Raw genomic sequence first — 25,984 nt, 5'->3', positions numbered from 1 at the left:
AGGCCGAGGGGACCCCGCGTTGTGCCCGACCCCTGCGCCTGCGGTGTCTGAGCCTGAAGGGAGCGGCCACGTTGGGGGCGGCTGGGAACAGGGGCTCCGTCTCTGTGGGGCCGTGAGTTCGCTCCAGATTCCTTTTGGGGGTGAGAGAGGGGAGCGGGATTGCGGCGCTGTGATCTCTCCGATGCGTCCCCGCTGCTGTCGCCGCCCGTCCCGGCTCCGCGGGGTCCGGGTCCGCCCCGTCGCGGGTGCCGCGGAGGGGAGGCACGGCGTGAGGGGCGGCCATGGCCGCCAGGGGGCGCCGTCCCCCTTCGCACGGGCGCTCGCGGAGCGCGGGGGCGTGGCTGATGCGGGGAGCGGCGCGGGGATTGGCGGGGCTCTGGCGGGGGCGTGGCCGAGCGGGCGCGGGGATTGGCGGGGCGGCGGCGGGGGCGGGGCCGGGCGGCGGCGGGGGCCGGCGGCGGCGTGGCCGCGCGCGCCACTCGCGGCGGCGATGTGACCCGGGCGGGCGGGCAGCGGCACCGGCACCGCCACCGGCCCGTCCCGTCCGCGGCCCCGGCCCGCCCTGCCCCGGAGCCACCCGGCCCGCGGACGCACCCCCCATGCCCGCTCACGGCCGCCCGCCGGTAGCGGCTGACGCCTGCGGGGCCCGAGGAGGCGATGGCTGCGGATCTGGTGGTGCTGCTCTGCCTGGCCGCCGCCGCGGCCGCCGTGGAAGGTGAGCGGCGACCGGGACTACCGGGAGCGAGTGGGATGCTGAGCCGAGGGTCTCTGCGCCGCCCACGACGTCTCCGGCTGGGGAGCAGGCAGGGAGCGACTCCCCCGCCGTAAGGCACGGGCACCGGGCTGGATCATGGCTCCGTGGCCCCGGCCTCTTGTGGCAGCCCGGGTTCCCCGGCCCGCGGGCGGCACTGGCAGCCCGTGCCCTCGGGAGGGGGGCCGGGGATGGAGGAGAAAACCCGCCCGCATCCGTGTGGGGGGAGCTCCGGCTCGGCTCCCCTTCCCTGCCGAGCCCTGCCCGGCGCCGCGCTGGGGTCACCTCCGAGGTCCCTTCTGGTCCCCGGGGCCGCGGTGGGACCGTCTTCGGAGTCCCGTCTGGGTCTCCCCTGCTCCGTGGGGCTGCCTCCGGGGGCTGTGGCGGTGCGCGGAGCCGCCTCTGCCCACCCTCTTCCTGCTCGCAGCCCCGGCGGGGGATGGATGCGCCGGGAGCCGTGGGCAGGTGGTCTCCGTTTCTGGGGATGAACTGAGCCCGGGGACGCTTTCCCCGGCCATGGAGCCACGGAGCAGGTGCGTGCTCGTTCTCTCAGCAAGGTCCGTGCCACTGCGCTGGGATCTTTTCCCCATCTCCCGCTTGGTCGTGGGGTTTGCTGGGCAGCAGGAAGGTGCCTGCAGCCCAGAGCCAGGCTGCGGGCGGTCGGCCTGGTGGGACAGCCAGCCCAGCCCGCCCCAGCCTTGGTGCCGTGTCGCTGCTCCGTGTCCGGCACGGCTCTCGAAGTATCGCTTCGATTTTTTTTTTTTTTCTCTTTATTTTGCCGCTGCCACCTTTTTTGCTGGTACAGCAGCAGCTCGCGGCAGGGGCTGCCCAGCGGCGGAGCGGTGGCTGCGGGCAGGGGACGTGGTGCAGCCCCGGGGTTGTGAGCAGCGAGAGGCGGGGTGCGGGAGATGATGCTCGGGGTCTCAAACCTGCCGGGGCTGGGCCCTCCTGGGGGGGTTTAATGTGACTATGGCTGGAAGCTGGTGGCAGGAGAGTCCGGCTCAGCTCCGGCAGCGAGGAGCTGGTTCGGGAGCTGGAATGCTGCTCCGCTGGGGCTCGGCCGCAGCTCCTCTCCGCTCGCAAGCACGGCTGCCGGATCGCGGCGGGCAGGCCCGCTCCATGCAGCATCCCCTTCCCGCTGGCTTTGGCTGGCACACGTGTTTTCCTTTCGTGCTTCATGGCATCTCTGCGGGAATAGCTGGCGGTGGGAGTGCTGGTGCCATGCTGGAGCGTGATGCAGCGAGCGCGGTTTGCTCGCCGCACGTGAAGAGGCGAGACCTGTTAGCAGCGCCTGGCTGGCAGCGACAGCGGCTTGAGGCACTGCTGGAATTGCGGCTGCACGGGAGACTTGGGCTCCCTCCTGCTTTGGCGACACTCGTGGGTGTCACCCAGGGTGTTCCCCAGCTTGCCCGGCTCTCCCCGGCAGCACTGGCACAGTCAGTGTCCCTGCCCAGGACCCAACCTGTCGAGGAGTGGTGATATTTGTGCTCTGCTCAGGAAGTTGCTTGGATAGTAAAGTAGTATCCTAGGAGAGATCTCAGATTTCAGGGAAAATTTTGTATGGGGGATTTCTGAGGTAGAGCAATCGAATCCGGTTTGGAGTTCAGGCGAGAGTCTAATGATGTGGTTGTATAAAGAAAATACCTTTTATGGGGTTTATTTAAATCCTACTGGATCTCTTGATACAGAGGTTGAATTTGCTAGATTGAAGCATGGTGTTCTCTAATGGATCTGAAGTGTGTCGTAGAACCTGCCCTGCCCTGGGGTCTGGCTTTCCCCCGGAGCCTCGGCGAGGCTGGATTAGCCAGGAGCCCTCTCTGACAGCCGCGGCTGGTGCCCTGCTCTGCCCTGGGCTGCAGAGGCAGCCGAGCCAGGCATGGCTCCCTGCATCCCAATCAGCCAACCAGACAAAAAGTCTTTTTCCTGTGATGGTGGGGGAGGCGTCTGGGGGTCTGGACCCGGCTGGAGGAGGAGGAGGATGCAGCTGGAGTCAGGGCACGGGCTGCCTCCAAGCCACCCTCGTTGTTCTCCGTAAAACCTTGCTAACTCATTGCCTGTGGCATGCGAACCTGGATGTTATAGAGTCATTACCTGACTTTTTTTATGGTTCCTTGATTTTTTACTAAATCCTGTGGCTTAGCTGACCCTTTTCTGCTGGACACCTGGACGTTTGTAGTAATTAAAATTTTTTTTTTTTGTGCCTTGCAACAAAGAGGAAGAAGGATGTGAGAAGATGACAGCACCAAATACCCTGTCTCTCCCACAGCCTGCAATCACTCAGGAGCCGCTCTCGTGCTCTCTCGTGTTAGCTGAACCAAATATAATCCATTTAGCATATAGAGAGGGTGGTAATGGGCTGACATTACATGTTTTAACTCGGCTTGGAGCTGTCGGTAGGTCAGATGGGGCTGGTGACCATTTCGGTGCAGCTCCTCCACCTGCTCTGTTTCACCTGCCTGGCCTGCTCGCCTCTCCAGGATCTCCCTGCCTCGCGCCTGCTCTTTTAAAACCCAGGTTTTTCTCTCTGTGCTTGCAGCATCACGGTAAGCAGAGCACGGGAGGGAGGTGAAAAGCTCTGCTTGGGGCTGGTGAATCCAGCTTAGTTTTCTTGCCCTGCTTATCCACCAGCTTCAGAGCTGCTGCCTGGGAGAGGAGCAGGGATGGGGTCTGGCTGGAGAGAGACGTCCCTGGTTCGCGCTCTGTGCTCCGTGCTCCCTGCCTGCCCTGCTCTGCTCTCCTCCCTGTTGGCTCAGCATGCACACATCTGTTGCAGGCATCCTTTGGGCTTCCTGTGCTTCTGCCAGGCGCCCGAGCGGAGCCTGTGCCGAGCAGGAGCTTCCCTGAGCACCCTGTGGGCTCCCACCTCTGCCCAGCTGCTCCACCCCGCGCGGAGCCCTTCTCAAGGAGAAGCCAGAAATAAGTCTTCAGGAGGGAATTTGCAAGTGCAGGTGGTAACCTTCATGGGAATTTGCGAGTGCTACTGTTCAGCTGTCCGGTTACTCTTGCTTTCTTTGCTCAAACTAACTGAGGGGAAAAAGAAAGTCCTAAGGGGGAACCCTTATTCCTGGCATGATGAGTGAGCCCAGATCTTGTCAGCCTGAAGAGAAGGTGTTTTGTCAAGTCATGGAAAAGGGGCTTGATGCTGCAGGTGCTTATGTTGCCTTTTTTTCCTTTTTTTTTTTTTTTTGACTAACTTCCAGTATCTCTGCTCATGGACAAGGTGCAGATTGTGTTTTCCTGTTCTTTTGGATATTGGAGTGCTGCATGTTCTCCTGTGTGTTAAGCATCCCTGACTGCTGTGCTGTGAACTGCCAGAGGGTTTGCTAGGTCTCCTCTAACCCATCTTGGGTGCAGCTCCTGACACAACAGGATAGGATAAAACCCTTCCATTGGTCTTAGAAATCAGAAGAAAATACAGATATTGGATGATGAAAGAGGCCAAATATGTTTGTCTGGATCCAGGCTGTGGTGCTGAGTAATAGATGTTTCTAGCAGAGGTGGGTTCTGTGAGCTAAAGAAATGCTCAGATTTGATGAAAAGGGGGAAATGGTACCTTGGGCAGTGGGTAACTTGATGCTGATCTGGTCAGCAAAGTCTCAGAGACCCCAGTGCTGGTGCAGTGGGAGTGCTGTGGGATGAGGCTGATGAGGTGATGCTCAGAGCAAGGCTGAGGCTCCTCTGGTGTGTGCCCTGCCCTGGCTGAGTCCAGCCAGCTCCAGGGGGCTTTTTTATCTCTCCCAGCTGGGGGTACCCCAAGATCAGCACACATGGAAAGAGCTTCCTGCAGGAACCCCAAACTGTGGTGCTTTGTTCCCTCCAAACAGACAGTGTTGGTGTGAGGAGCCATTTAACAGCACAGCAAGGCTGGGTAAATACTTGGGGTTGTGTGATGGAATGCTTTCCCCAAATATTCCCTAAGATTTGAAAGTGCATTTCAATTTGACCTTGTTCTGCTGCAAACAGAGCTATTAAGGGTTGATGCACACAATACCTGGGCAAGGCAAATGTTAAGGTTGGATGTCGGCTGGGTGGCAATTTGGGAAGGAATCTCCTTCTGGAATGGTAGAAGGTTGGAGTGAATGTTGCTTGCAGAGGTCCCAGGTTGGTGTGAGAGCAGAAGGGTGTGGAAAAGGATGGAGTGATGGCAGAGTAGTGTCAGGAAAGAGCTGGGACCTTGGGTGGTTATGGACCCTGAGCTGGTTATTGCATTGTTCAGCTTTTAGGGGTAAACCCACAGACATTCCAAAAATGAGCAGCTTGAGAGGCTGCCTGGGAGTGTGCAGGGAAGGGAACAGACACACAGCAGGTAGAGGCAGCACAGCCTTTTCCTTAGGGATAATGGGAGCAAGCTCTTGCCCAAATCACCTCCATGGCTTTCCAGATAAGTGGTAGGCATGGATGGGCTCCCTCCTTCCCTGTAAATGTTGCTCACAGCCACAGCTGAGTTTTTGGAGCTCTTTTATTTTGGTCACCATCCATTTTCCCACCAAGTCACATCATGAGAAATAGTGAGAAAAACAGGACACGTGTTTTGTAGGCACGAAAGGATCTGTGCTCTATTTATTTATTTCTCACAACTTTTGAATTATTGAAGTGCATTCAGGGGAGATTAACTTTCCCTGCTCAATATTTATTATTGTTTCATTTCCCTGAAAGTTGGAGCTACAAGAGCTTTGATGAATGGGCTGGAAGGTTCTGTAGTTTCTCTATGGCTAATCTAAATACGTCCGTATCCTTTGCTGAAAAGCTAATTTGTAATTTCCTATGGTAATGCTGCTTAGTGAATTATAATGATACACCAGGGCCTGCTTTTCATCCCAGCCCTCTGTCAGGGGAATAACGCTACCGCTGGAAAACGGTGTGAAACCTGGAAACTGGCCATTAGTCCCCTAAATTTCTGCTCTAATAGCAGGAATGCAGAGAGCCTGTGCACCATCTGGTCTGTTTGCTCACGTTTCTGCCCCCAGGTTGGTTCCAGGCACGGGAGGGGTGCCCTGTGCTGATGCCACGAGCCCTGGGTTTGCGTCAGCCGCCGGAGCTGGGCGGTGCGCGCAATCCCTGCTTCTGGAAACCTCTCCCACCACCCCAATTATAACCCAAGTGTTATCAGTCTTCTGAATAATTGAAGAGGCTTTCTGCTGAATATTTAATTACAATAATATTTGGTTAGCAGGGGTTGTTGGGCTCGGTTTGTGCAATTGAGAATTGCTGCAAGAAAGGCTGTTAAAGGAAAATGTTGTTGTCTATGATCATTGATTTATCTTTTTTTTCTTTTTAAGCTAATCAGTTACTTAGTTGAAATTGGTTAATTAGCTCAGCTCCATTAAGATTCTTTGGCATTTAAACTTGATGTTTCTAAATAATTATAGTTTTGCCTGCTAAGCCCACAACCCAGGGTGACCTAATTACTATTAAAGCAAGACGTGCTTTGGTCTGGCTTTAATAAGTTCCTGCTGGGAGCCCCGCAGTGAAAAATCACAGAGGCAACAGTTCAAAGGGGAAGGGGCTTGTGTTGAGCCCTGGACAAGGAAGATGAATGTCCTTCAGCCTCACTTCTTCCAACTTAAACCAGGGATGCTCTTGGTTTGGGAGGAAGGGAGTCCCAGAGCATCCCTTGGTGGACATCTCCATATTGTGCACTTAGGTCACAATGGATGGTCATGGAAAGCAGTTGTTTAGAGGAGGTGAGGGTTAAAATTGGTTCTAGTTAATTGATGAGTGTTTATTTCCTTTTTTTCCTCTTCTCAGTCATTCCCCTTAATAAGCAGACTGAGTCCTTCCTAGGCCTTTCTGGATGGGGGGAGAAAAAAAATGGTATTAAGTTAATCTTGGCAATTTTTAACAGTATTAAGGTTATTTAGGTTATTACTAAGATCTAGTGGAAGTTGTCCCTGCCCATAGCAAGGGGTTGGAACGAGATGATCTTTAAGGTTTCTCCCAACACAAACCATTCTGGGATTCTAGGATTTCATTTATTTATTTGTTTATTTAAAATTTTGAAATATCCAGGCCAAGTAATTAGGCATCAGTGGAGCCTCAGGTATGTGCTCATTAGTTGGTGAAGGAAATGTTTATTATCTGGGGATGCATCCAGTCAGGGTTACTGGTGGTTGGAGCTGATGAAGCTTTATTTTGTTATGCAATGAGTAAAAGTGGAGGGTGGGAATAGGCAAGGGGCTGTGGAAATCCTCACTTCCAGGCTGTTTCCTGCCATCCTTCATGGGGGTTTCATCACTGCTTCAAAGGATTGTTTTATGATACTCTCTCCTCAAAAGCCCTTCTCTCATCCCACCTGCTTTTCCAATGCACTGGTACCCAATGTGCCACATTCCCAGCAGCAACTGGGAACCAAGCTTTGGATAATTCAAACCCAACCAGCATTTTCCTTGGATTGCTCCAAGCACAGCCAGGTTTTGGTGTCTTTGCCTGACTATATATTATTTTTATGAGAGGATGAGCAGCTCAGCCCGCTGGATGCTCCCTGCTCCTGGCTCTGCTGTCTCTCAGGAAGCCTCTGAAGTCCTGCAAAGCCCAAGACCTGTTGCACACCCACATCTTTCCTGAGCAGAATTGTATTTACAACAGGGCAAACCCAATGTCTGGGAAGAATGATGTGCAGAAATCCATGATATCAGAAGGCTAATTAATTACTTTATTATACTATATTATACTATAGCTATTTTACACTGTATGACACTAATAAGAACCATACTAAACTGAAGAAAGTTGACACAGCTTGGACCTGACAGGCTAATTAACATAAACAATGTCCACCAGAATCCAATCAAGCAATCAAGCAATCCAATCAAGCAATGGTAAATAATCTTCCAATAAATTCCACATGTTCAAAAACACAGGAGCAGCAAATAAGAATTGTTTTGCTCATTCTTTTCTCTGCTTCTCTCCATCCAGAGGGCATGTGAGTACCACAGAGCAGGGGGACACCTTTATTTATGTGTCCTGTTCAAGTCACCTTCAACTCAGGGTGGAGGGTGCTTCTTGAGCCCCAAAACCTGGGCAGACAGGGCTGCTTTGAGCAGCAGGTTGATGCCCCCCTGTGCTCCCTCGCTGCCATAGGTGACCTGGCAGGTGACGCCCAAGATGCAGGGGGCTGTGATGAACTTGGGGGTACCCAGAGCTGCTGTTGGTCACTTGTCTCCTGCTGCTAAAACCACACCAAGGGTGGAGGGATGGAGCAGGGAAGGGCCGTGTTTGAAGTTTTATGGAGGTTTTTCATTTCTTTTTCAGCAATCAGAGGCCAGGGATGGGCCTTTGATTACTGGAGGCCTCCGCTGGCTTCAGCCACTTCCGTAGCTGCGGGGTTGGAGCCGTCTCATTATCATCCTCACTAGGGCCCTGTTGATATGAGGATAATTGCATTTTGCTCAAAAGACATTAAATCACTGTGGAACAGGCAGAGGGATGTGAATTACATCTTCCCCAGGAAAACTGGGAACTCAGCAGAAGAGTTAAAAGGGAAACACTGTCCTCAGGGGGCAGGAGGAGAATGGGGCTGGCTGTGGGGGGCTGCTCTGGGCATTCCCTGCCCTCTGAATGGGGCAAACTGAGAGGGAGACAGCCTGATGTGCTGGAGGCACTCTGGGGCTGACCTTGGTGTTTTCACCAGAAATCTGTAGTTTCGTATTTCCAAATGCCCAAGGGACAGGATGGACGTGTAGGGAGAGAGCACGAGTGGGATGCTCTTGCAGTGCTCCGTTTGATGCTGGCTTTGCTTTTCATTTGAAACAAATGTGTTTGGAAGTAACAAAATTGTCACAATTGTACTGTCAGAAGTGCTTCTTGTAATGGTTTTGACTAGTCCAGGACCTTTCCCTCCCATGATGTGCCCATGGAGCTGGAGAGGCTGCTCCATAGGTGTGTGCCCTCACCACGTGGCCACTCCATCCCTGCTCTTCTGCTGTGATTATTTTTAAAGCAATTTTTATTTAGTCCTGGAAATTATAGGCATGACCTGGCTGCAAGTGAACCTGGAGCACAGAGCTCTTCCCCAGCCTGTGGAGTTTGGCTGAAGCTCCACACAAGTGGGTGAATCTCCTGGCCTTTGCTGCCTGTGCTTTGCTTTTTGACCTGAAATTGCTGGTGGGGGTCTAAGATGTTTGAGGCCATCAGACTCTAAACAGAGGCACTGGGAAGTCACATACAATGAGGTTATTGTGACCAGAGATGGACTGTAAGGTGGTAATTTCTGGTGCAATGAAATAAAGGGGGATCAGTTCTGTACTGTGTTTCCTGGGGAGGGGTGTGTGGCTCCTTGAGCCGTGTGCATTGTGCCAGGTAACCTCCCTCTTGCTCAGTCAAGCAGAGAAAAGCAGCAGCTGTGCAGGAATTAAAGGCATCAGTGCCTTTTTCTTTGCGCCCAGCTCAGGCTGAGCCCTCCCATGCTCTGTCCATGGGCTGGCAGTGCCCCCTGACCCCTGGATGCTGCAGCTAACTCAGTGGAGGGGAGGAGGTGGCTGCTGGGAGCTCTCAGGGCACGAGCTCATTGTGTTCAGCATCCCTCTAAAGCTCAGCTTTTATTCTCGTGCCGCGCGTGGGTTATTGCCGCGCTGGCGGCGCTGCTGCGTGCCCACGGCAGGGAGGCTGCTCAGAGCTGCTCAAAGCCATGGAAAGCTGCTCCTTAGCTTCACTGGGCTGTGGCTGAGGCAGGAGGAAAGGGGCTGCTTGGAGAAGGACGCTCCCTGCAGCCCTGCTTTGTGTGCCAGCGCTGGGCTCTGCTTGCCAGGGCTGAGGAAATCCCTGCTTTTGTATGGTTGGCTCCTTAGCTTGTGGGAAGATGGTCTGGCTGCCTCCCACCAGTGGGAACCACTTGGCAGCATCCCTAAAAACAGTCCAGCTGCCTCCCACCAGTGGGAACCACTCAGCAGCATCCCCAAAAGTGGTCTGCCTGCCTCCTGCTAGTGGGATGCACTCACATCATCCCCAGGAGAATCTTTTGTTAGTAAGTCCCTCCAGCTCCCTGGTGAGAGGGCTTTGGGAGTGATGGGTGGGTGCCTACCTTAGCCTGTGTTTTGATAACTCTTGTGTTTTCCCACTCTGGACCGCTCCTCACTGACCTATGTGGTCACTCCCATCCCCTGAGCCACCAGCCCAGTAGATTTTTGGGGGTGGTTTGCAGCAAGCCACGTTTTTATTTTGTTCTTTAAAGCTTTGCAGCATTCAGGGGAAACTGGGATGTCTTTGAACCATTTAAAGTATTCCTAATAGGTTACCTTGAAAGCTTTCTGCAGTCTTGAATGAATCAAAGTGCAAATGTTTATAATGCAACACCCACACAGGCTGGGAGAGGAATTTTATTAAGGCAGGAGAGTCAGAAAACAATAATAATAAAACATGTTTTATGAAGTTGGTGAGAAACTTATAAACTAGGTGGAGTTTTACAGCAGATGAATTTGATACAAGTTGTAAATTTGAATTCCCAGGCTGGTCCTCAGGTCCTGCTCTTTATTACCTGAAATAACATTCTCCACTTTTAATAGCTGGCTGCGGCGGAGCGAGCGCGGTTTTATCTTTCTAAATGATCCACCGTGCGTGTCTTATAATCAAACCTGTGCCCATCCTCAGGGTTCCAGCCCTTTCCTTCAGCAGCCAATTAGCAAATTGCTGCTCTTTGCTTTGCTGTTAGGAATCCTTCAATATATCCCTATGTCTGGATTACTGACGTTTTTTTTCCAGCAGAAACCACTTTATCTTCTGATAAGAGAATGTTTTGTTAATACATCAGCAAAAAGGGACGGAAAGATGCTCTTGATGGATCAGTGTTTTGCAGTATCAGCCTGCTATGTTTCCCTGCTCCTGGCATTGCTGGGAGGGATGGGGGCATTTGCCAGAGCATCTTTGTGAGGGGACTGGTGGCCTTTTGAGGTGTTTGGTGTTCCCATTTTTCTTTCCCATTTTGCCCTGAGAATCCCCCCTTTTCCCAACAGATTCCTTGTGGTGCAATGCAGTGACCATCAAGGTCTCAGGCCACGAGGTGGCTCTGTCCATGTTCCAGGGGTGGCCTCCCAAGGGTGGCATATGTTGAGTTCCTGACTCCCCTCGGTTCCATCCCCTCCGTGTCACTTGGCTCTTAGCAGCTGTACCTGAGGAAAGGGTATAAAAATGGTTTCTCAGTCCCCTGTCCTGTCTGTGCAAACACCAGCAGATTATTCCTCTTGAAAAATAAGTGATTACTTAAGTAAAGCATTCGAGCTAATGGCCAGATTATTCCCTTTAAAATGGGAAAGTAATTAGGGATGTTTTTTAAATAGGCTTCCCACCCTTGGATCTGCTGGGATTAGCTTATGTGGGTGTGTAAATATTTAGTTTCCAAGGACTGGGGTTTTTTTTTCCCCTTTCTTTTTTTCTCCTCCTCCCCTTCCTTGAAGTAACAGCGGCGATAAGCAATAGAAATGAGGCAGCAACTGTTCTTGTATGCTTTCCCTGGCATCCAAAATATAATTGGAATTAAAGATGATCCTAAAAGGAAAACAAAATTGAGGTTCTGCTGGTGTGATGCACCAGAGGTTTCCTCTGTGTGTGTGTGGAATTGAAGAGAAGTCATTGGGTGCTGGGATGTTTGGGATGATGGAGAACAAGTTCAACCCCGAGTAGGAGCAGTGGGTGAGCATGGTGGGCTTGATTGGATTTTCTTCCCATGGCTGCCTGCTAGCTGGAGGGAATTTTTGATCTTGTTTCCCTGTGTGGAGGTCTCTCTTTGACATCCAAACAATTTAGACTTTGTGCAAGACCAAGGCGCTTTGATGTTTGGCTTCAAAACCGCTTCTTGTTTTGAAACTTGTTGCAGTGCTTGCAATGTGTTGGTGAAGCTGGGAAGGGGAGCAAAAAGAAGCTGAAAGCAGAAGCAAAATATGCAATTAGATGCAAAAGTGGTTTTAAGTGAATGATGTGATGGAGTTGCAGATTAAAGGAACAGTTGGAACCAGTCATTCACACAGCTCTCTTCAAGGTCTGCATCCCTGGAGACTCCTGCAGCTGAGGAGCACCTTGCCAAGCCAGAGGAGGCCAGATATTGCATTCCCCCCATCCATGCAATGGATAAATCCCAAGCCCTAGTGAGCCACCAGAAGAAAACCTGGCTCAGAAGAAAAGCTGCACGGCCCCAAAGTTGGAGCTGTCATTGATGTGCCTTGTGGCTTTGGTCCCGTCCCGCTGCTGGGAGGTGCTTAGCAGATACTTCTGGGCCATCGTGCTTCAAATCTTCATGCACCCGTCATTTTTCTTTCTGGCAGGGATTATTTATTGCAAGCATTAACCTGGAGCTGCTTTCAGGTGCCTCAGTCATTTTTTAAAGGCTGCATTTGTACCGTTCAGCTTTTTTTGGCAATTTGGGACTTTTTGTTTGCTTGCCTGCCTGCTGGAAAGTCTTCAGAGGTTGTTTAGGAGGCGAGGGGAGCCTGTAGATCCAGATTTTTTTTGTTGTTGTTATTATTATTATTATATATTATTATAATTAAAACATATTTTTAGCAGCTGAAATTCAAACCCGTCTGGGTATTTATACAGCAAGATGTTTTGGATGAGGAATAGGCCAAGAGAGTCACGTGGTTGGGGCCAATGTGAAACAAAAGAATCCATTTATTATCCAGGCAGGAAATTTGTTCCTCGGGATGTTGTAGCTGCAGACATAATGATTTCATTTCCTCTGGTTCACCCAGATTAATGGCTTGTGCTCTTTTGTTTGTGTGCCTGTGTTATTCCTGCAGCCCGGCTTCCCCTCCCGCTCCGTGCCGGCGTGTGCGAACATGTGTGCGAGTGCCCTGGGCGAGCAGAGGGCACGGGGGTCCCCAGCCTGCAGCAGGATGCCTGGGATGCTGGGGTGGGATGCTGGGAGAGCTGAGCAGAGCCCCGGGGACCACCTGGGGAACCCTTCCTGGCAGTGATGGATGACATGTCTGGGGGTCTTCTCCTGCCGCATCTGTGGGGTTTTTCTCCTGCTTACATTTCTGGGGATCTTCTCCTGCCCTGGTCATCAGAGCAGTGAGAGGTGTTTTCCTGTGAAGGTGTGATGGGATGAGTGAGATGAAGAATTTTAGAGAAGTACAAATGTTAAACTTGAGGAAGGTGTGAGAGCAGTGTGTCTTCTCCACAGCTGCACTCCAGGATATTTGTAGGTGTTGAGTACTTGGTGGGAAACCCAAACCTTTGCAGGCTCCCAGACACCAGGCTGTGAAACAGCCTCTTTCCCCAGGGAGCTGTGCTGATGCACAGGGATGCAGGAGCTGGCCACATGGCTATGCGTGAGCAGCTTCTTCCTGGCTGTGTGAGTTGGCCTTTCATTCCTGGTCTCAGCCCTCACAGAACCACTGGCCATCTGGGTGGTCCTGTGAGGGCTGAGACCCTTATACTCAGTCCTTGATAAAAACCCCGCAGACCCATCTTTGTGGACACTCCCAAGATTAGCAGCAGCCTTAATCACTCCCTTTCTCTCCTTCTGAGCCTTTCAAAAATGACGTGATGGGCAAATGGTGCCTTTGTGTTGCTGTTGTCTGGTGGGTCCATGTGGGGTTTTGGCAAAGAACTTTTAATTTACTGTGTGCAGCATGACCCAGTCTTCTGTTCTGGATTGATCTGGAGCAACCTCGTGGAGTTGTAAGCACCCATTTGTGATGAGGCAGCTCATCACAGGTGAGCATGGTGCTGCCTAGAATCCACCTGGAGAAGGATTGGTGACTGTCTTGCTGCCCCTGTGCCTGGCTCTTCCTCCTTCCCTTCTTTGGATGTTTCTCCTCTAAACTAGGGGAGGAGAGTTTCTTCCACTTCTTTTGGAGGAGGTTTTCTAGCAGGGACATAACTTGCTGAAGGAAAGCCCTCTTGGCCATCAAGGTGCTTGTGTCACTCCTGCTGCCATCCATCTGGGGCCTTGGTGCACTGATCCCATCTTGGACACGTGTTGCTCCTTCTTGCTTTTGTCCTCCTGAGCTTTTGTGCCATGAGGGCTGCAAGCCCACTATTCAAACACTGCAGATGAGGGGAATGGGAAGCTGGTACCCTGTCAAGCCCAGGGTGCTTTCTTCCCACCTGCCTGCCCTCCCAAATGGCTCCTGTGTCGCCCAGGTGACAGAGTTTGCGAGGATGTGACAGCTCTGTTGCGCAGAAGATGATGAACAGTAATGAGACCCTGAGCACAATGTGCACTTAAAGTGATTTATTTCAGCAAGGAAACCACAATCAGGGAGGATGGGTCACCGTCATCAGGAGAAGAGGTGGGTATGGAGATGAGCTTCAGGGGAACTTTATCATCAACCAGCAATGCTTTAAAAATGAGCAGAGCTGGTGTTGCATGAAATGGAGCTGTTCTGGCTGTGCCAGGACCATCCCTCACCTGCAGCAGGTCGCAGGCACCTCCTGGGCTCTGGTCAGTGACTGGGCTGCCTGACTGGGGGGCTTCTCCTTGGTTACCTCCTGCAGTTGTGCTGAAGTTTTTTGGTGAGGTGTCACCCGTCTGTAAAGTCAGCATTTGGGCAGGAGGCTGTCCTGAGGAGGAGGGGGAGAACTAATCCCTGAACCGGCTTTGGCGCGGCTCCCGGCACGCAGATGGCCGTCCTCATGCTGGAGCCTTTTCCCAGCTTGCGCAGGCGCTGGGCTGGAGGCAGGGGTGTGCCAGGCAGGCTGCCTGCCAAGTGGCACCTCCTGCCAGCATCCTCCTCTTCCTCCTCCCCTTCCTCACCCCCAGGGCCTGTGGGAGCTGTGCCTGTGCAGCTCAGCTGGGCGCTGCAGCTTGCAGGATAAGCTCGGCCTAAGAATGGCGCTGAGCAAAATCTTGTGATTTAAGCTTGACTTAGAGTAGTGCTTGTGTTTCTTCCCTTCTCACAGAAGAGGCTCCTGGCATGGAGGGATCCCTGGTGCTGTCTCTGTGCTGGCACGAGCTGGGGGGCAGGCAGCTGTTTGCCCACTGCTTCTGGCACCATTTGGATGATGCACCATGAGCTTACAGCAAAGGGTCCTGAACCCTTGTTGATGAATAGAGTCTTCCAAGGTGATTACAGTTGCTCGTTGTTGTTGGTGAATTTAGTCAAGGATTTAACCCAGCCCCACTGGCCTGTGGAGCTGGCACCTTGTGTGAATGGGTGTTTGGAAATCTCAGCAAATACTCACCAGACCAGCTGTGTGTGTACATAGCTAAAGGCGGCTCAGACTGATAGGAAAGATTTTTGGATAGGTTGCAGGATGGTTACAGATCCTGGCTGATGCTTGTTTTGTCTAAATCTAAAAGTCGAGAAGAAGAAGAAGAAAAAAAGGCAAAGCTGGGAGAGCCCAGGACGAGTTTCCAGCGCATTTTGAGAATTCCAGGACATTCGTATGTGGAGCCAGAGCCAAGAACCCAGCAGGGTCTGCTGATGGGTGCTCTGCCCTTTCCAATGGACCGATTGGCTTTGCCACGTGCCTTTTTGTTGGTGGGGATTGAGTGGGTGATGGGCTTCTCCACCAAGGCGTTCTCAGGGCTGCGGGCAGAGCCTTCCCCCATCCCATCCGTGTCCTGACGGAGCTTCCCTGCGCTGCCGGCAGCCGCGTGCTGCTGTGGTGGCACAGATTTATTGCTCTTTGCCTCGTTTGCACTCGGGGCTGACTCCATATGGTGCAGAAGCCGGGGAGATGACGCTCGGCACGGCCGGCGCCGGGCTGGGGGGTGGCGCTTTTGCAGCTTGCTCCGTTTGAGGTTCAATATTTCCACCTCCTCTCCTTGAGGGCTCTGCTCCCGCAGCTGCGGATCGCTCGTCATCCCCAGCGCAGCCAGAGCATCCCGGTGCGATTCCACACTCACCCTGCTGCTTTCCCTCTTCTCCCCCTGAGATCCCCTGTGTGTGGGTGGACCAGAAATGCTGCTTTTTAGTTCTTACTTACTAGTGAAATTTTTGGCTAGCCCCCCAGAAGGCTTTAGTACGCGTCAGAAGCTGCATTAAAAAAAATAGAGGATCAGTGTGGCTGCAGCTGGGCTGTGCTGGGGTGAAAAGTGTTGGTGACTGGGGAAGCACCAAGCCCTCGGATGCACTGGGAACAGTTGTGCCTGTGCTAAGCTTAAATCCCCTGGCAGTGCTTGCTCTGAGCAGTCTGTCATGTTTGTGGCTCACGCAGAATTCCTGTGACATTTTAAAATAAGATCTAGTAAATAGGAGCTGGACGGTGCCAGGTGCGGCTCTGGGTGCGAGGGCTCTCCGACAGCTGGGCTGGCATTTCACATTTAGGGCTCCATGAGATGCCTGGTTTTGTAGCAAACGTGAAGCTTTTCTGGAGAACGTGGTCCAAGACAGTGACTCATCCTGAATCTCTAAAGATGTGATAAAGGCGTGTAGGGAAACGCAGGATAAATGTTTTGATTTTTAGAGTTTTCCTCACAGGCGGTGCTACCCTCGAGTAAGGCAAAATAAATCCAGCGGGGAAGGAGAGCTGTGGGTAAAGGCAGGGACAGGTCTGGCACAGGAATTCACCAAAGCTCAGTGCACCCACTGTACTCCAGCACTGGAAGTTGGCTTTGGAGTCAAGCATGTGCCCCTGTAAGACATATGTGAGCCTGCTGCTTGGGAGATCCCCTGCAATCCCATGGGTGCCGTGGATTCAGGCATGAAGACTGTGTATCCTTGTAATTCATCCTAGCACGTGTAATTGCAGATGCTATTGATGTTTATGGCAGCTCTGTCTTCTCAGATGACTAATTCTGTATTTAGAGGCTCTCATTTCCAGGGGAATCCCAGCTGATAAGGAGCCCACTTCCACAGAACTCATTAGGCTTCAAATGGCCCTTGTCTGCAAAATCTCAAGGCTGCTTGTATTTATTATTTTTTTATCTCTTTTTGGAGTTCCTTGCTTTCTGATAGTGTGATGAAGTTCCCTTTACCCAAGATGGGAGCTCCTGGCAGAATGTCCTTATGGGTGACCTCCTTGCTTCCATTTCACCTGGCTGGAGCACACCACATTCAGCCCATGTGGGTAACTGGATGTTGAGCAAGATGTGAGCTATGGAAAAGTAGTAGAAAACAGGAAGTTGTTGGTGTTTGGGTTATTCTCAAGACTCGGTGCTCCCCCAGGACGTATGATGGGTGGGGTTTTGGATCCTCCTTGTTCTCTCAGCTAGTGAAATGGGTGTCCAAGCCAGCTGGTCTCCACCCAGAAAGTCCAGTGATGTGAGGCTGGTGTGCCCTGCCTGTGCTGGAACCACCTGACTACCTGGACGAGGGACAGAGTGTCCTCAGGCACCTGACCTTCAGCCTTCATCTGCTTTGCCCTGTGCTGCTGAGGGCTGACCTCACGGATGCTGAAGAGCAGATGAGTGCTCTGTCCAGCCTAAGTGATCTTTCCTTCAAACCAGACCTCCTCCACCACTTAGCTGGACCTTCTCTGAGGCAGTCTCACAATGATTTTTGGAGGTTAAGGTTTCTGGGAGAGCCTCTGCCCATCCCTGGCTGGCTGAGTTCCTCTTCCACATCTTGTGGAGGATGAAGTGAGCTGCATGCCAAGCCTGACATATGGTGATTTCTGGGGCAGGCTGCGGCGTTCTGAGAGGTTTGCTGGCAGCCCAGCCTCGAGAAAGCAGGGATGGGGATTTAGATGCATAGTGACATTGTTCTGGAAAATGTTCTCCTGAAAGACAACTGCATCATCTGCCTGCCCTGAATGGGCCCTTGGCATGGCTGGGTCTGTGTTGGGAGGGGGGACAGGGTGTTTGTTAAAGTGCTGTCTCAGCCCTGGTTGCTGCTTGACTTTGAGCTGCCAAACTGTAAATGATGATGTATGGACAGTGACCTGTGTGTATGGTGTGTGTGATTTTGGGTATCCAGGGCCTGTGTGCAATTATAAAAAGTATGATATCAGCAACTGATTCTGTCATGACAGGAGCAAATGAGTTCCTGATAGTTGAAAACTTGTTTCCAAATTTTCTAAAATAGGTTTGCAATTTAGAAAACAAAAGGTATTGAAAGCCCTATCTTTTTTCTCTTATCTTTCCATTTGATTTGGTCCCCTTTGTTTGTTTTTTTCCTGTGATGTATGCATTTTTTGGTAATTCTCTGTCATTTCCTTCCCTTTCCCTTATCTCTCCCTCTGCAGTTCTCTCTCTCTTCCTCTCTATCCCTCTCCCCCTCTCCCTCCCCTCAGTAATTTATTTGCAGGCTGGTTGTCTCTTTGATTTACTGTCTCTCTCCTCGGTAGGATTATGATAAATGGATTGTATGGCTTCATCTGAGCTTGTCCAACATCACATACCCACGCTGGGTCAAGTCCCTTTGGAGCCTGGAAACCGAGGGGAGATGCTGGGGCTGGAGGTGGAGTGAGAGTTGTAAACGGGGCTTGGTCCACATGGTCCTGACTTTGCATCACCCCCTGAACTTTTTTTGGCTGGGGTTTTGCTTTGGGTTTTTCTCTTGCCGTGCATGTGTATGAATGCATGGACTCTTGCAAAAATGGAAGCAGGTATTTGATTGGGTGCTTTCAGGCACATCAAGCAGCATATTTCAATTTAGCGTATCCCGATGTGGGGAGCGTTTGCCACTTGCAATTAGAGCATTTCATCCCACAGCGCAGCAGGCAGCGCTTTATTGATAAAGTTGTTCTGTAGTTGCTGAGCAAACACCCCCAAATCTGAGCTTCATTAAGTTATCGCCTGCCCTGCTGCGATGCATCTTCATTGCTCGCTGAAATCCATGGCATTGACGGGGGATCCCGGAGGAGGCCGGGCCTGTGCTGTGCAGCCACAGCGTAATGCAGCCCATCACAAATTGACACAGCACACTCCTCCTCGCCTGATAGACAGAAATTCCTTCCCTTTCCAGCTGGAAGTGAGGGGCTTTTTGGCCACCGCAGACCTCCTCATGCTGGCAATGGCTGGGATGTCTTTGCAGAGCGGGCTCAGCTGCTCCTCTCTCCTGAGAGGTTTGCACAGACCCTTAGAGTGCAGCAAGGCAATATTTTGTGTTGACTTGTTGTTGTTTAGCGCATCTTCCCCCTCCGTGGCGGGGTTTGTTACTCGGTGGGTAATCCTTCATAACGAACCCGCGGGAGATTGATGGGGAGAGCTCGTTATGCACTTCCAGAGCCGTTCCACCGTCGCTGTGTAGCAGCAAAATGCACCATTAAAGGCAGAGAGCCCTGGGAATGATGGGACGTAATTAGTTGTTGCTGTAATATTTTTGATTGAAAGCGCAGAGATGCTGGAAGCGGCTTGGGGAAGGCAGCGCTTTCAGGAAGCTGTGAAGAGCAGCAGCTCTTGTTGGAGGGGAGAGGCTGATCCTGCTCGTACCTTTGCTGCCGCTCCAGTGCTGTAATTAAACCGTCTGGGAGATGCCACAGCATTCCTGATGTGCAGGAGCTGTGCTGGCTCCGGCACGGCAGCGCTCCCCTCACAGTTACAAGCAGGAACCAAATGAGGAGTCCCCCAGCAGAAGAGATATTTGGGGTGGGATGTGCCTCCAGCAGCTCACTGCCTAAATCCTTGTGGCAGAGCTGTATGGATTCTGTATTCCTGCTTTTTCCCAGTTTAGTCTAAATTTAAGGATATATTAAAAACTTGCACAGGTAACCCTGGACTTGTGGTTAGAAGTGTGGTCATAGAGAGGAACCTGGAATTGCTCAGGCAACTTCCTGGTGTGTGCTTGAATGCTTTCATGGAATCATAGAATCCCAGAATGGTTTGGGTAGGACCATTAAAGCTCCTATTGTTCATGACTCCTGTCATGGCCAGGGACACCTTCCACTATCCCAGGTTGCTCCAAGCCCCATCCAACCTGGCCTTGGACACTTCCAGGGTCCAGGGGTAGCCACAGCAGCTCTTGGCAACATGTGCAAGGGCCTCATCTCCCTCACAGGGAAGGATTTCTTCCCAATAGGCAACATAAATGTACTCTGTGTCAGTGGAAAGCCATTCCTCATTGTCCTGTAACTGCATGTCCTTTTCCACAGTTTCTCTTCAGCTCTCTTGAAGCCTCTTTATCTATGAGAGCCTTCTCTTCTCCAGGCTGAGCAATCCCAATTCTCTCAGCCTTAACTCATAGCAGAGCTGCTCCATCCCTCTAGGTATCTTCTTGGCCTCCTCTGGATTCCCTCCAGCAGCCCCATGTCCTTCCAGAGCTGGACACAGTGCTGCAGGTGAGGTCTCACCAGAGTGGAGTGGAGGATAAATTAACCTATGGGAACAGTGAGAATTAAATTCTGATTATTCTGCTGGCACCTGTGGGAGTTTCCTTCCATTGGCATCGAGAGGTGTGATGCACACCACGAGTGTCTGGAGTGGTGGTGATGATGGAAGCCGTAGTGCCACCTGCACGTGGACATGGCTTGAAGTCACAGCAGCCCTGGGAAGGCAGAGCTTGTGATACCATAGCAGTTAATGTTATTTAGCACCAGGCTCGAGAATAAAGCGTCTTGGCGCTGTTTCCCTGTCATTCCCTTCCCCTGGTAATGTCACCAAACTTGGACAGAAGCTTCCCAAGCTGTGCGTTCGCCTTGGGCTGATTCTGCTGAAGCTCTCAGAAGGGTAGGAAGAGGTAGGAAGCAAGCTTGGCATTTATGAGCGTGAAATAGAGGGGAAAATATAGTGCTTTCCTTATGGAAAAGAAGTCTTGCTATTGTTCCCCTTCAGAAAACCATGCTGTGGGTGCCCAGGGATGTGCTCTGGCGCTGGATTTTGTGCTGATCCCATTGACACTTACTGAGACACCTCAGGATGGGTCTCTGAGGTTCCCACCTGTGGAGCATCCTTTATCCCCCCATACCCGAGCCCTGTGTGCCCTGCCCTCCCATCTCCCCTCCCTCCAAAGGCTCAGCTATCAGCACCCACCTCCCTGCTCCCCACGTATCATGGGGGGCTTATTTCCAGCAGCTGGCATACTTTCCAAATCTCCCTCTCCCCATCTGTTGTTATCAAGCCTCCTCTCTCCTTATTTTGCTTAATTTCTATCTTTTTCCTCTTGGTTGTCTTAGACAAGCCTGTGTCTCTCTACATATGCCCAAGCATTTGCTTTCGAGCGCCTTAGGCTGGTTCCTGCCGTTATCTTCGTGCAGGAGGGAGAGAGCTGCTGTTCCTTGCTTCGGGAGAGGGACCCGAGGCAATTACTGAGGAGTGATGCACTTGTAGAAGTGTCTTTGTGGCCTCCCTGAGCAGAAAATTTGTCGTTGTATCTCTTTCTGTCCAGATAACAGCGTCAAAACGCGGTCAGGTTGGGTTAGTACGGGTTGGCCCTCTCCCTTTGTGTGTCTGCCTGCAGCCGGATCCCGCCCCTTCCAGGGAACAGTGACACCTTATCCCAGCATGATGGGCAAGAACCTGCCCTTGGGAGCTCTGAAATACGGGTTTGAGGCTGGGAGTTTTGGGCAATAAGTTCTGCTTCATTTTGGCCAGTTCAGGAAGGTTTTTCTGGAAGAGGCTTCAATCCTGCGGGAAGGGTGGTTGGCAAGGCGGCATCAGCTGGTGTGAGATGAAGGCTATTCTCACCCAAATAAACTTATTTTTTCCCTGCTGTTGGAAGGATGCCAGCCCATCCTTCACTCCTCTGAGGCACAGCTTATCCTGCCGCAGGCATCGTCCCTGCCCAGGTTTGCCCGGGAGGGTGTGGGGAGCCCGGGACAGCAGCGAGCCCTGCCTGCCTGGATCTCAGAGTGCCATCCCAGATGGATGTGCTGCTCCGTGCAGGGAAGCTGGTGCATTCTAATTGCTGGCATCTTTACTTGTTACGAGTGTAATTGTGAGTAGACGTTTGTTTTTGTATTGATAATTAGGGACTGGAACAGATGGTGAAGGCTTAGTTTAAAGTAATGTGTCCATTAAAGAAAATCTACTGTATACAGCTGAAGATTCTTCACTCCAAGAGAGCTCAGCTCTCGGTAGCAGAGCTCCTCTCTCCCTAATGAGGGGTTGGGCTGTCACAGCCTGGCCAGCAGAGCCTCTGATCCCAGAGACTTCTCCCAGTGAACTTACTGAGCTCCCTCCTGATGGCAGAGCACCCCAGGTACCTGCTGTGCCCAGGTGGGCAGGGGTGGAGGGAGATGCTGGAGGAGCGAGCCTGGGGCAGGGGAGGGGGTGGCACTGCCTTGGGCACGGAGCTGGCATGGTGGGACTGCTGGATCCAGGTGACAGGGTTCACTCGACCTGGGCAGTGGTGCTGTGCTGGATGTCAGAGGTGCAGGGAAAGGCTCTTCCCCTGGGGGTTTAATTAATACCCCGTGCCAATTAACGAGGCCTGGTCCTCACGAAGGGCGAGGCAGGTGGGATGGGAGGTGCAAGGTGTCCATGTGGCTTCTCTACTCATTAGGGCTGCTCAGGCACTGATCTGCACTAATCCCCTCATTAGCAGCATTCCCTGCCTGTCCTCCTTGCCCAATCCCAAGTGATGGATGGCTGGGGGGTGGATCCTGTGTCCCCCAGCCTGTAGGGATATTTTGCAGATGTGGGTGCTGGGATCTCCGTCTCTTCCCCATTTTTCTACAAGAATTTGGGATCTGTTGAAGGAGGGTGCTCAGCAGCCATAGCCCCGAGCAGCCTGGCCATTAGTGCCCCACCAAGGTCACAGTGTCACTTTTTCATTTCAGAAAATGAAGTTAAAGCCAAGGTTTCCTCCAAGAGGAAATAGGAGAGGTCAATAGGAAGTTGCTGAGCCATGTCCTTCTGATGCCAGTGCCTCTGCAGTCACAGGGTTGGGTGAACTCAGCAGGAATTTGAACTCGAAGGGGGATTTAACCATCTTATTGTACTTAACAAAAAACTCCCAAGTTAATAATTTTTCCAGTTTATGGATCTTCTTGCCTATGGCAGTGCCCTTGGGAGATGGGACAGGATCTGTGCAGGAGATGATCTATAGGGGGCCAGGCTCTCAGCCCGCTTTTTCCTTTGCTTTGCAAATTGCTTTGGAAACATGGAGCCATGGAAGTGCAAATGTTGTTCACAAAAATGGAATCCAGTATGCAGCAAGCCAATAATTATACACTTGAGAGAGACATTGATTATTTATTTCAGAGTTGCCCAAGCCTGGGTGCTTGGTGCTGTTCAAGCACTCCAACTATCAAAGCTTTTTACTATTTATACATTTTAGCAATCAAAAGAACTAGCATTTATTGGCTACAATATTCTCTTATTAATTAATATTCTATCTTCTGTTGGTTAAAGACTATCTTGTTTCTCATGCTAATTAGTCCATATGATCAGTCTTTCTCTTCTTTTGGGTTGGTGGTTTCTTGGGTCAGTGGTCTGTGACTCATTGGTCATAACCTGCCCCTGCCAGAATTACCTTTCACCCAGCTGGGGCTGATTTCAGTACAAAGTGCTGGGTTGGCTTTATCAGTTTTTCCCTCATTTTTGGGGTCCTGCCAAATGTCCTTGTGGCCTCTAAGTTCTGCATTCTGTGTGCCCACTCTCAGTGGCACATCACACACATCCTTCTTCCCGAGCATTGTCAGTGTTCCCCCTAGGACTGAGGTCACTGAAACATGCAGAGCCCTAGATCTTAGCAAGGCAATTCTACCTTAAAAAGAATTTCTCTTTCCAATACCTGGACATCACTTAGAGCTTGTGACCCACTGTTTCATGAGTGAAATCTCCTTTCTTGTTGATTAGGCTTAAAACTTACAAATCAAACATTAATGAACATCTTTTCTTAAGAAAATTTTACATATTCCACATTTTGCATCACTGCTCTGCATCTGTGGTGGAAACTTCTTGGATGTGAGCTCCCTGGTCACAGGCCACAGAATCACCCAGAGACTCCAGAAATATCCAAAGTGAAAGCTTCCCTGCGGTTTCTTTCCATTTATTCATTTATTGTTAATTAATTTCTCTATTATCTTAGTTATTTTGAAGTCTTCCTCAGCATTGCTGCTGTGCCTTCCTGCTTTCCTTGCAGAATGTGGAGTGTCTGGGGAGGACCTCAGGAGGAGGAGGGAAGGGATGAGGCTTTGGGAGGGTCCTGGTGAGAATCATCTCAGGGCAGGGCTGGTCCTCACGTGCTGCTGTCCTGCAGGGCAGCTGTGCTTTATCAAGAGCACATTCCTCTGTCAGAGCTGGGAAGGAAGCTCTGAGTGTGTGGGACAGGAAGGGAGATGATGGAGTGAAAAGCCTTTCTGAATAGACCTTTGGAAGAAGTGCCCTTCCTGTAATGAGCCTGTCCTTATTTATCACAGAGGGTGGATGAGCCAGCTTGGGTCCCAGCCTGGCCATGGTCCCCGTGTCTCCCTGTTCTGTGCTGCCTCAGGTTCTCCTGGGTGGCACAAGGACATCCTGTTTGCTTTGGGGGAGAACACCAAGTGTTTTAGGGGCTCTCAGATCATCCCTTGCCATGCAGCCCACTGGCAGGGAGATGTTTGCATGGCCTGTGGCTTCCACCTCCACACCCATTTATGCCTGTAGACATCTTCCTGTTCATTTGAAGGGCTGTTGCAAGGATTAATGGCTGTTTAATTAGGGCCTGGGCTGTTTGGAAGGGAAGGAAGGTGTGGTGGTGGTGGGAAGGTGAAGGGTGATGAGAGTAGAAACTTGCTGGAGGTCTGGAGCACAAGCCCCTGGCCCCATTTTGATAAGGCATGGAGTGCCAGGACAAGGGGGAATGGCTTCCCGCTGCCAGAGGTTAGATGGGATGTTGGGAAGAAACCCTTCTCTGTGAGGGTGATGAGGCCCTGGCACAGCTTCCCAGAGGAGCTGTGGCTGTCCCTGGATCCCTGGAAGTGTCCAAGGCCAGGTTGGATGGGGATTGGAGCAACCTGAGATAGTGGATGGTGTCCCTGCCCACGGCAGGGGGTGGAACTGGGTGGGCTTTTAAGGTTCTTTCCAACCCAAACCATTCCTGGATTCCATAATTCAAGGCTGGAGAGGAATTGCAGCTGGGGTAGTTCATTTTTAGCTGCCTTCTGCCAAATGGAAGATGACCAAAACTATGAAGTGACATGTGACAGCATGAAGGTCACCATGCTTTTCTGTTTCCCAAGTGGAGCAGGAATGAACCTTGTCCCCTCTGAGGGCACTGTGAGCAGGAGCAGCCTGGCTCTGTGCAGAGCAGGGAGGCTGTGGGCTTTGAGCACCCCTGGCAGTGCCACTGCAGCATCCTGGGACCTGTGTGAGGTGCAGATGCTTTGCCAGCTTCCAGCCTTTCACTCCATGCCTGGGGACTGCCTTGCTCTCCCTGCCCCAGGGCCACGCTCACCCTGGGAGGGGTTTTGGGAGCGTTTATCACTCGTGTCAGGGCGGGGAGATCCTGGTCACGCTTCTCCAGCCTCGCATCCTGGAGCGGCCGGCGAAGGGAGGGGTTGGAAGATTAATCGGAGCCTTGTTTCCCGCTTGTGATTGCTGCAGCGGCCCAGGAGAGATTAAAAAGCAGCAGCCCGGCGGCAGCACAGATTCCTGGGCTGATTTTTATTTCCTGACCTTTATTTCTCTGGTTGCACCTCTTTTCCTGGCACTGCTGTGAGTACCTGGGACCAGGCAGGAAAGGGGAGGGATTGGAGATGCTCAGCTCTGCCAGTTGCCAGCGGCACATCTCCTCCTGTTTGGTTGGGATGCAGGAATTGAGGCAATTAATCTGCATGTCTGCTTGCTGCAAACAAATAAATAAAACCTGGAGGGTTTTCCCCATCTGTTTCTTTATGGTGTTGCTCTCGCTATTATTCTTGTTGTGTTTTGTTGTTTTGGTTTTTTGTTTTCCATCTAAAAGTAGGGAATGATGTTACTCCGTGAAATACAGCACATTTTGGTTTTTAGGGTTTTTCTTTGTGTTGGTGATAGTATTTTCCTTTCCTGGGCAGGGAAGGGTCAGATCTGGCAGTGTGAGCTGGGTTCAGGCCGTGACTCCTTGCCAAGAGTCTTGTCCTGCACCGTTTGCCCCAGAGCAAAACTGCCTTGAGTCCATTAGGGCACCTTCTGATGATTCCTGAGCTCTCCAAGGGTCAGGTGCATGCTCTGGGAAAGCAACTGAGTGTCTTCCCACATCTCTGTGCTATAAAATAGTGGAAAAACTTATGGAATAACTACTTTCCTTTTCTTTTGTTTCCTCAGAAACTTTGATGGATACGCGGACGGCAACGGCCGAGCTGGGCTGGACTGCCAACCCACCTTCAGGGGTAAGTTCCATTGTCCTGATGTCATCTAGGGGGATCCACGTTTTTAACCTCACTATTTAGAGGGGTAAAATGCTGGTGGGAAGCCAGAGGAGTCAGTGGGAACAGCAGTGCCCCATAGGGCTGGTGTGGAGTGCCAGGGCATGGCTGAGCCAGGCTGAGCATCCTTTCCCGAGCCAGTCCTGGGGC

At 51.7% G+C, this 25,984-nt stretch overlaps 1 protein-coding gene across 2 annotated transcripts in view; it reads left to right on the top strand.

Annotated features, from left to right (window-relative positions):
* The first annotated feature begins 605 nt into the window (after positions 1-605).
* Positions 606-25,984, top strand: part of EPHB1 (EPH receptor B1) — an 80,554-nt gene continuing 55,175 nt past the window's right edge. The window contains exons 1-2 of one of the 2 annotated variants that reach the window (XM_063166666.1): positions 606-715; positions 25,734-25,798. In XM_063166666.1, coding sequence (XP_063022736.1) covers positions 658-715; positions 25,734-25,798 — 123 coding nt within the window. In that variant the 5' untranslated portion in view covers positions 606-657. Of the gene's footprint in view, positions 716-25,023; positions 25,146-25,733; positions 25,799-25,984 lie in introns of those variants that run through there. The other variant, XM_063166667.1, reaches the window with a different exon arrangement.

Source organism: Melospiza melodia, chromosome 12 (assembly GCF_035770615.1).
Source record: "Melospiza melodia melodia isolate bMelMel2 chromosome 12, bMelMel2.pri, whole genome shotgun sequence".
Lineage (NCBI taxonomy): Eukaryota > Metazoa > Chordata > Aves > Passeriformes > Passerellidae > Melospiza > Melospiza melodia.
The sequence above is the reverse complement of the archived record's forward strand: the minus strand, read 5'-3'. Positions and strand labels throughout refer to the sequence as shown.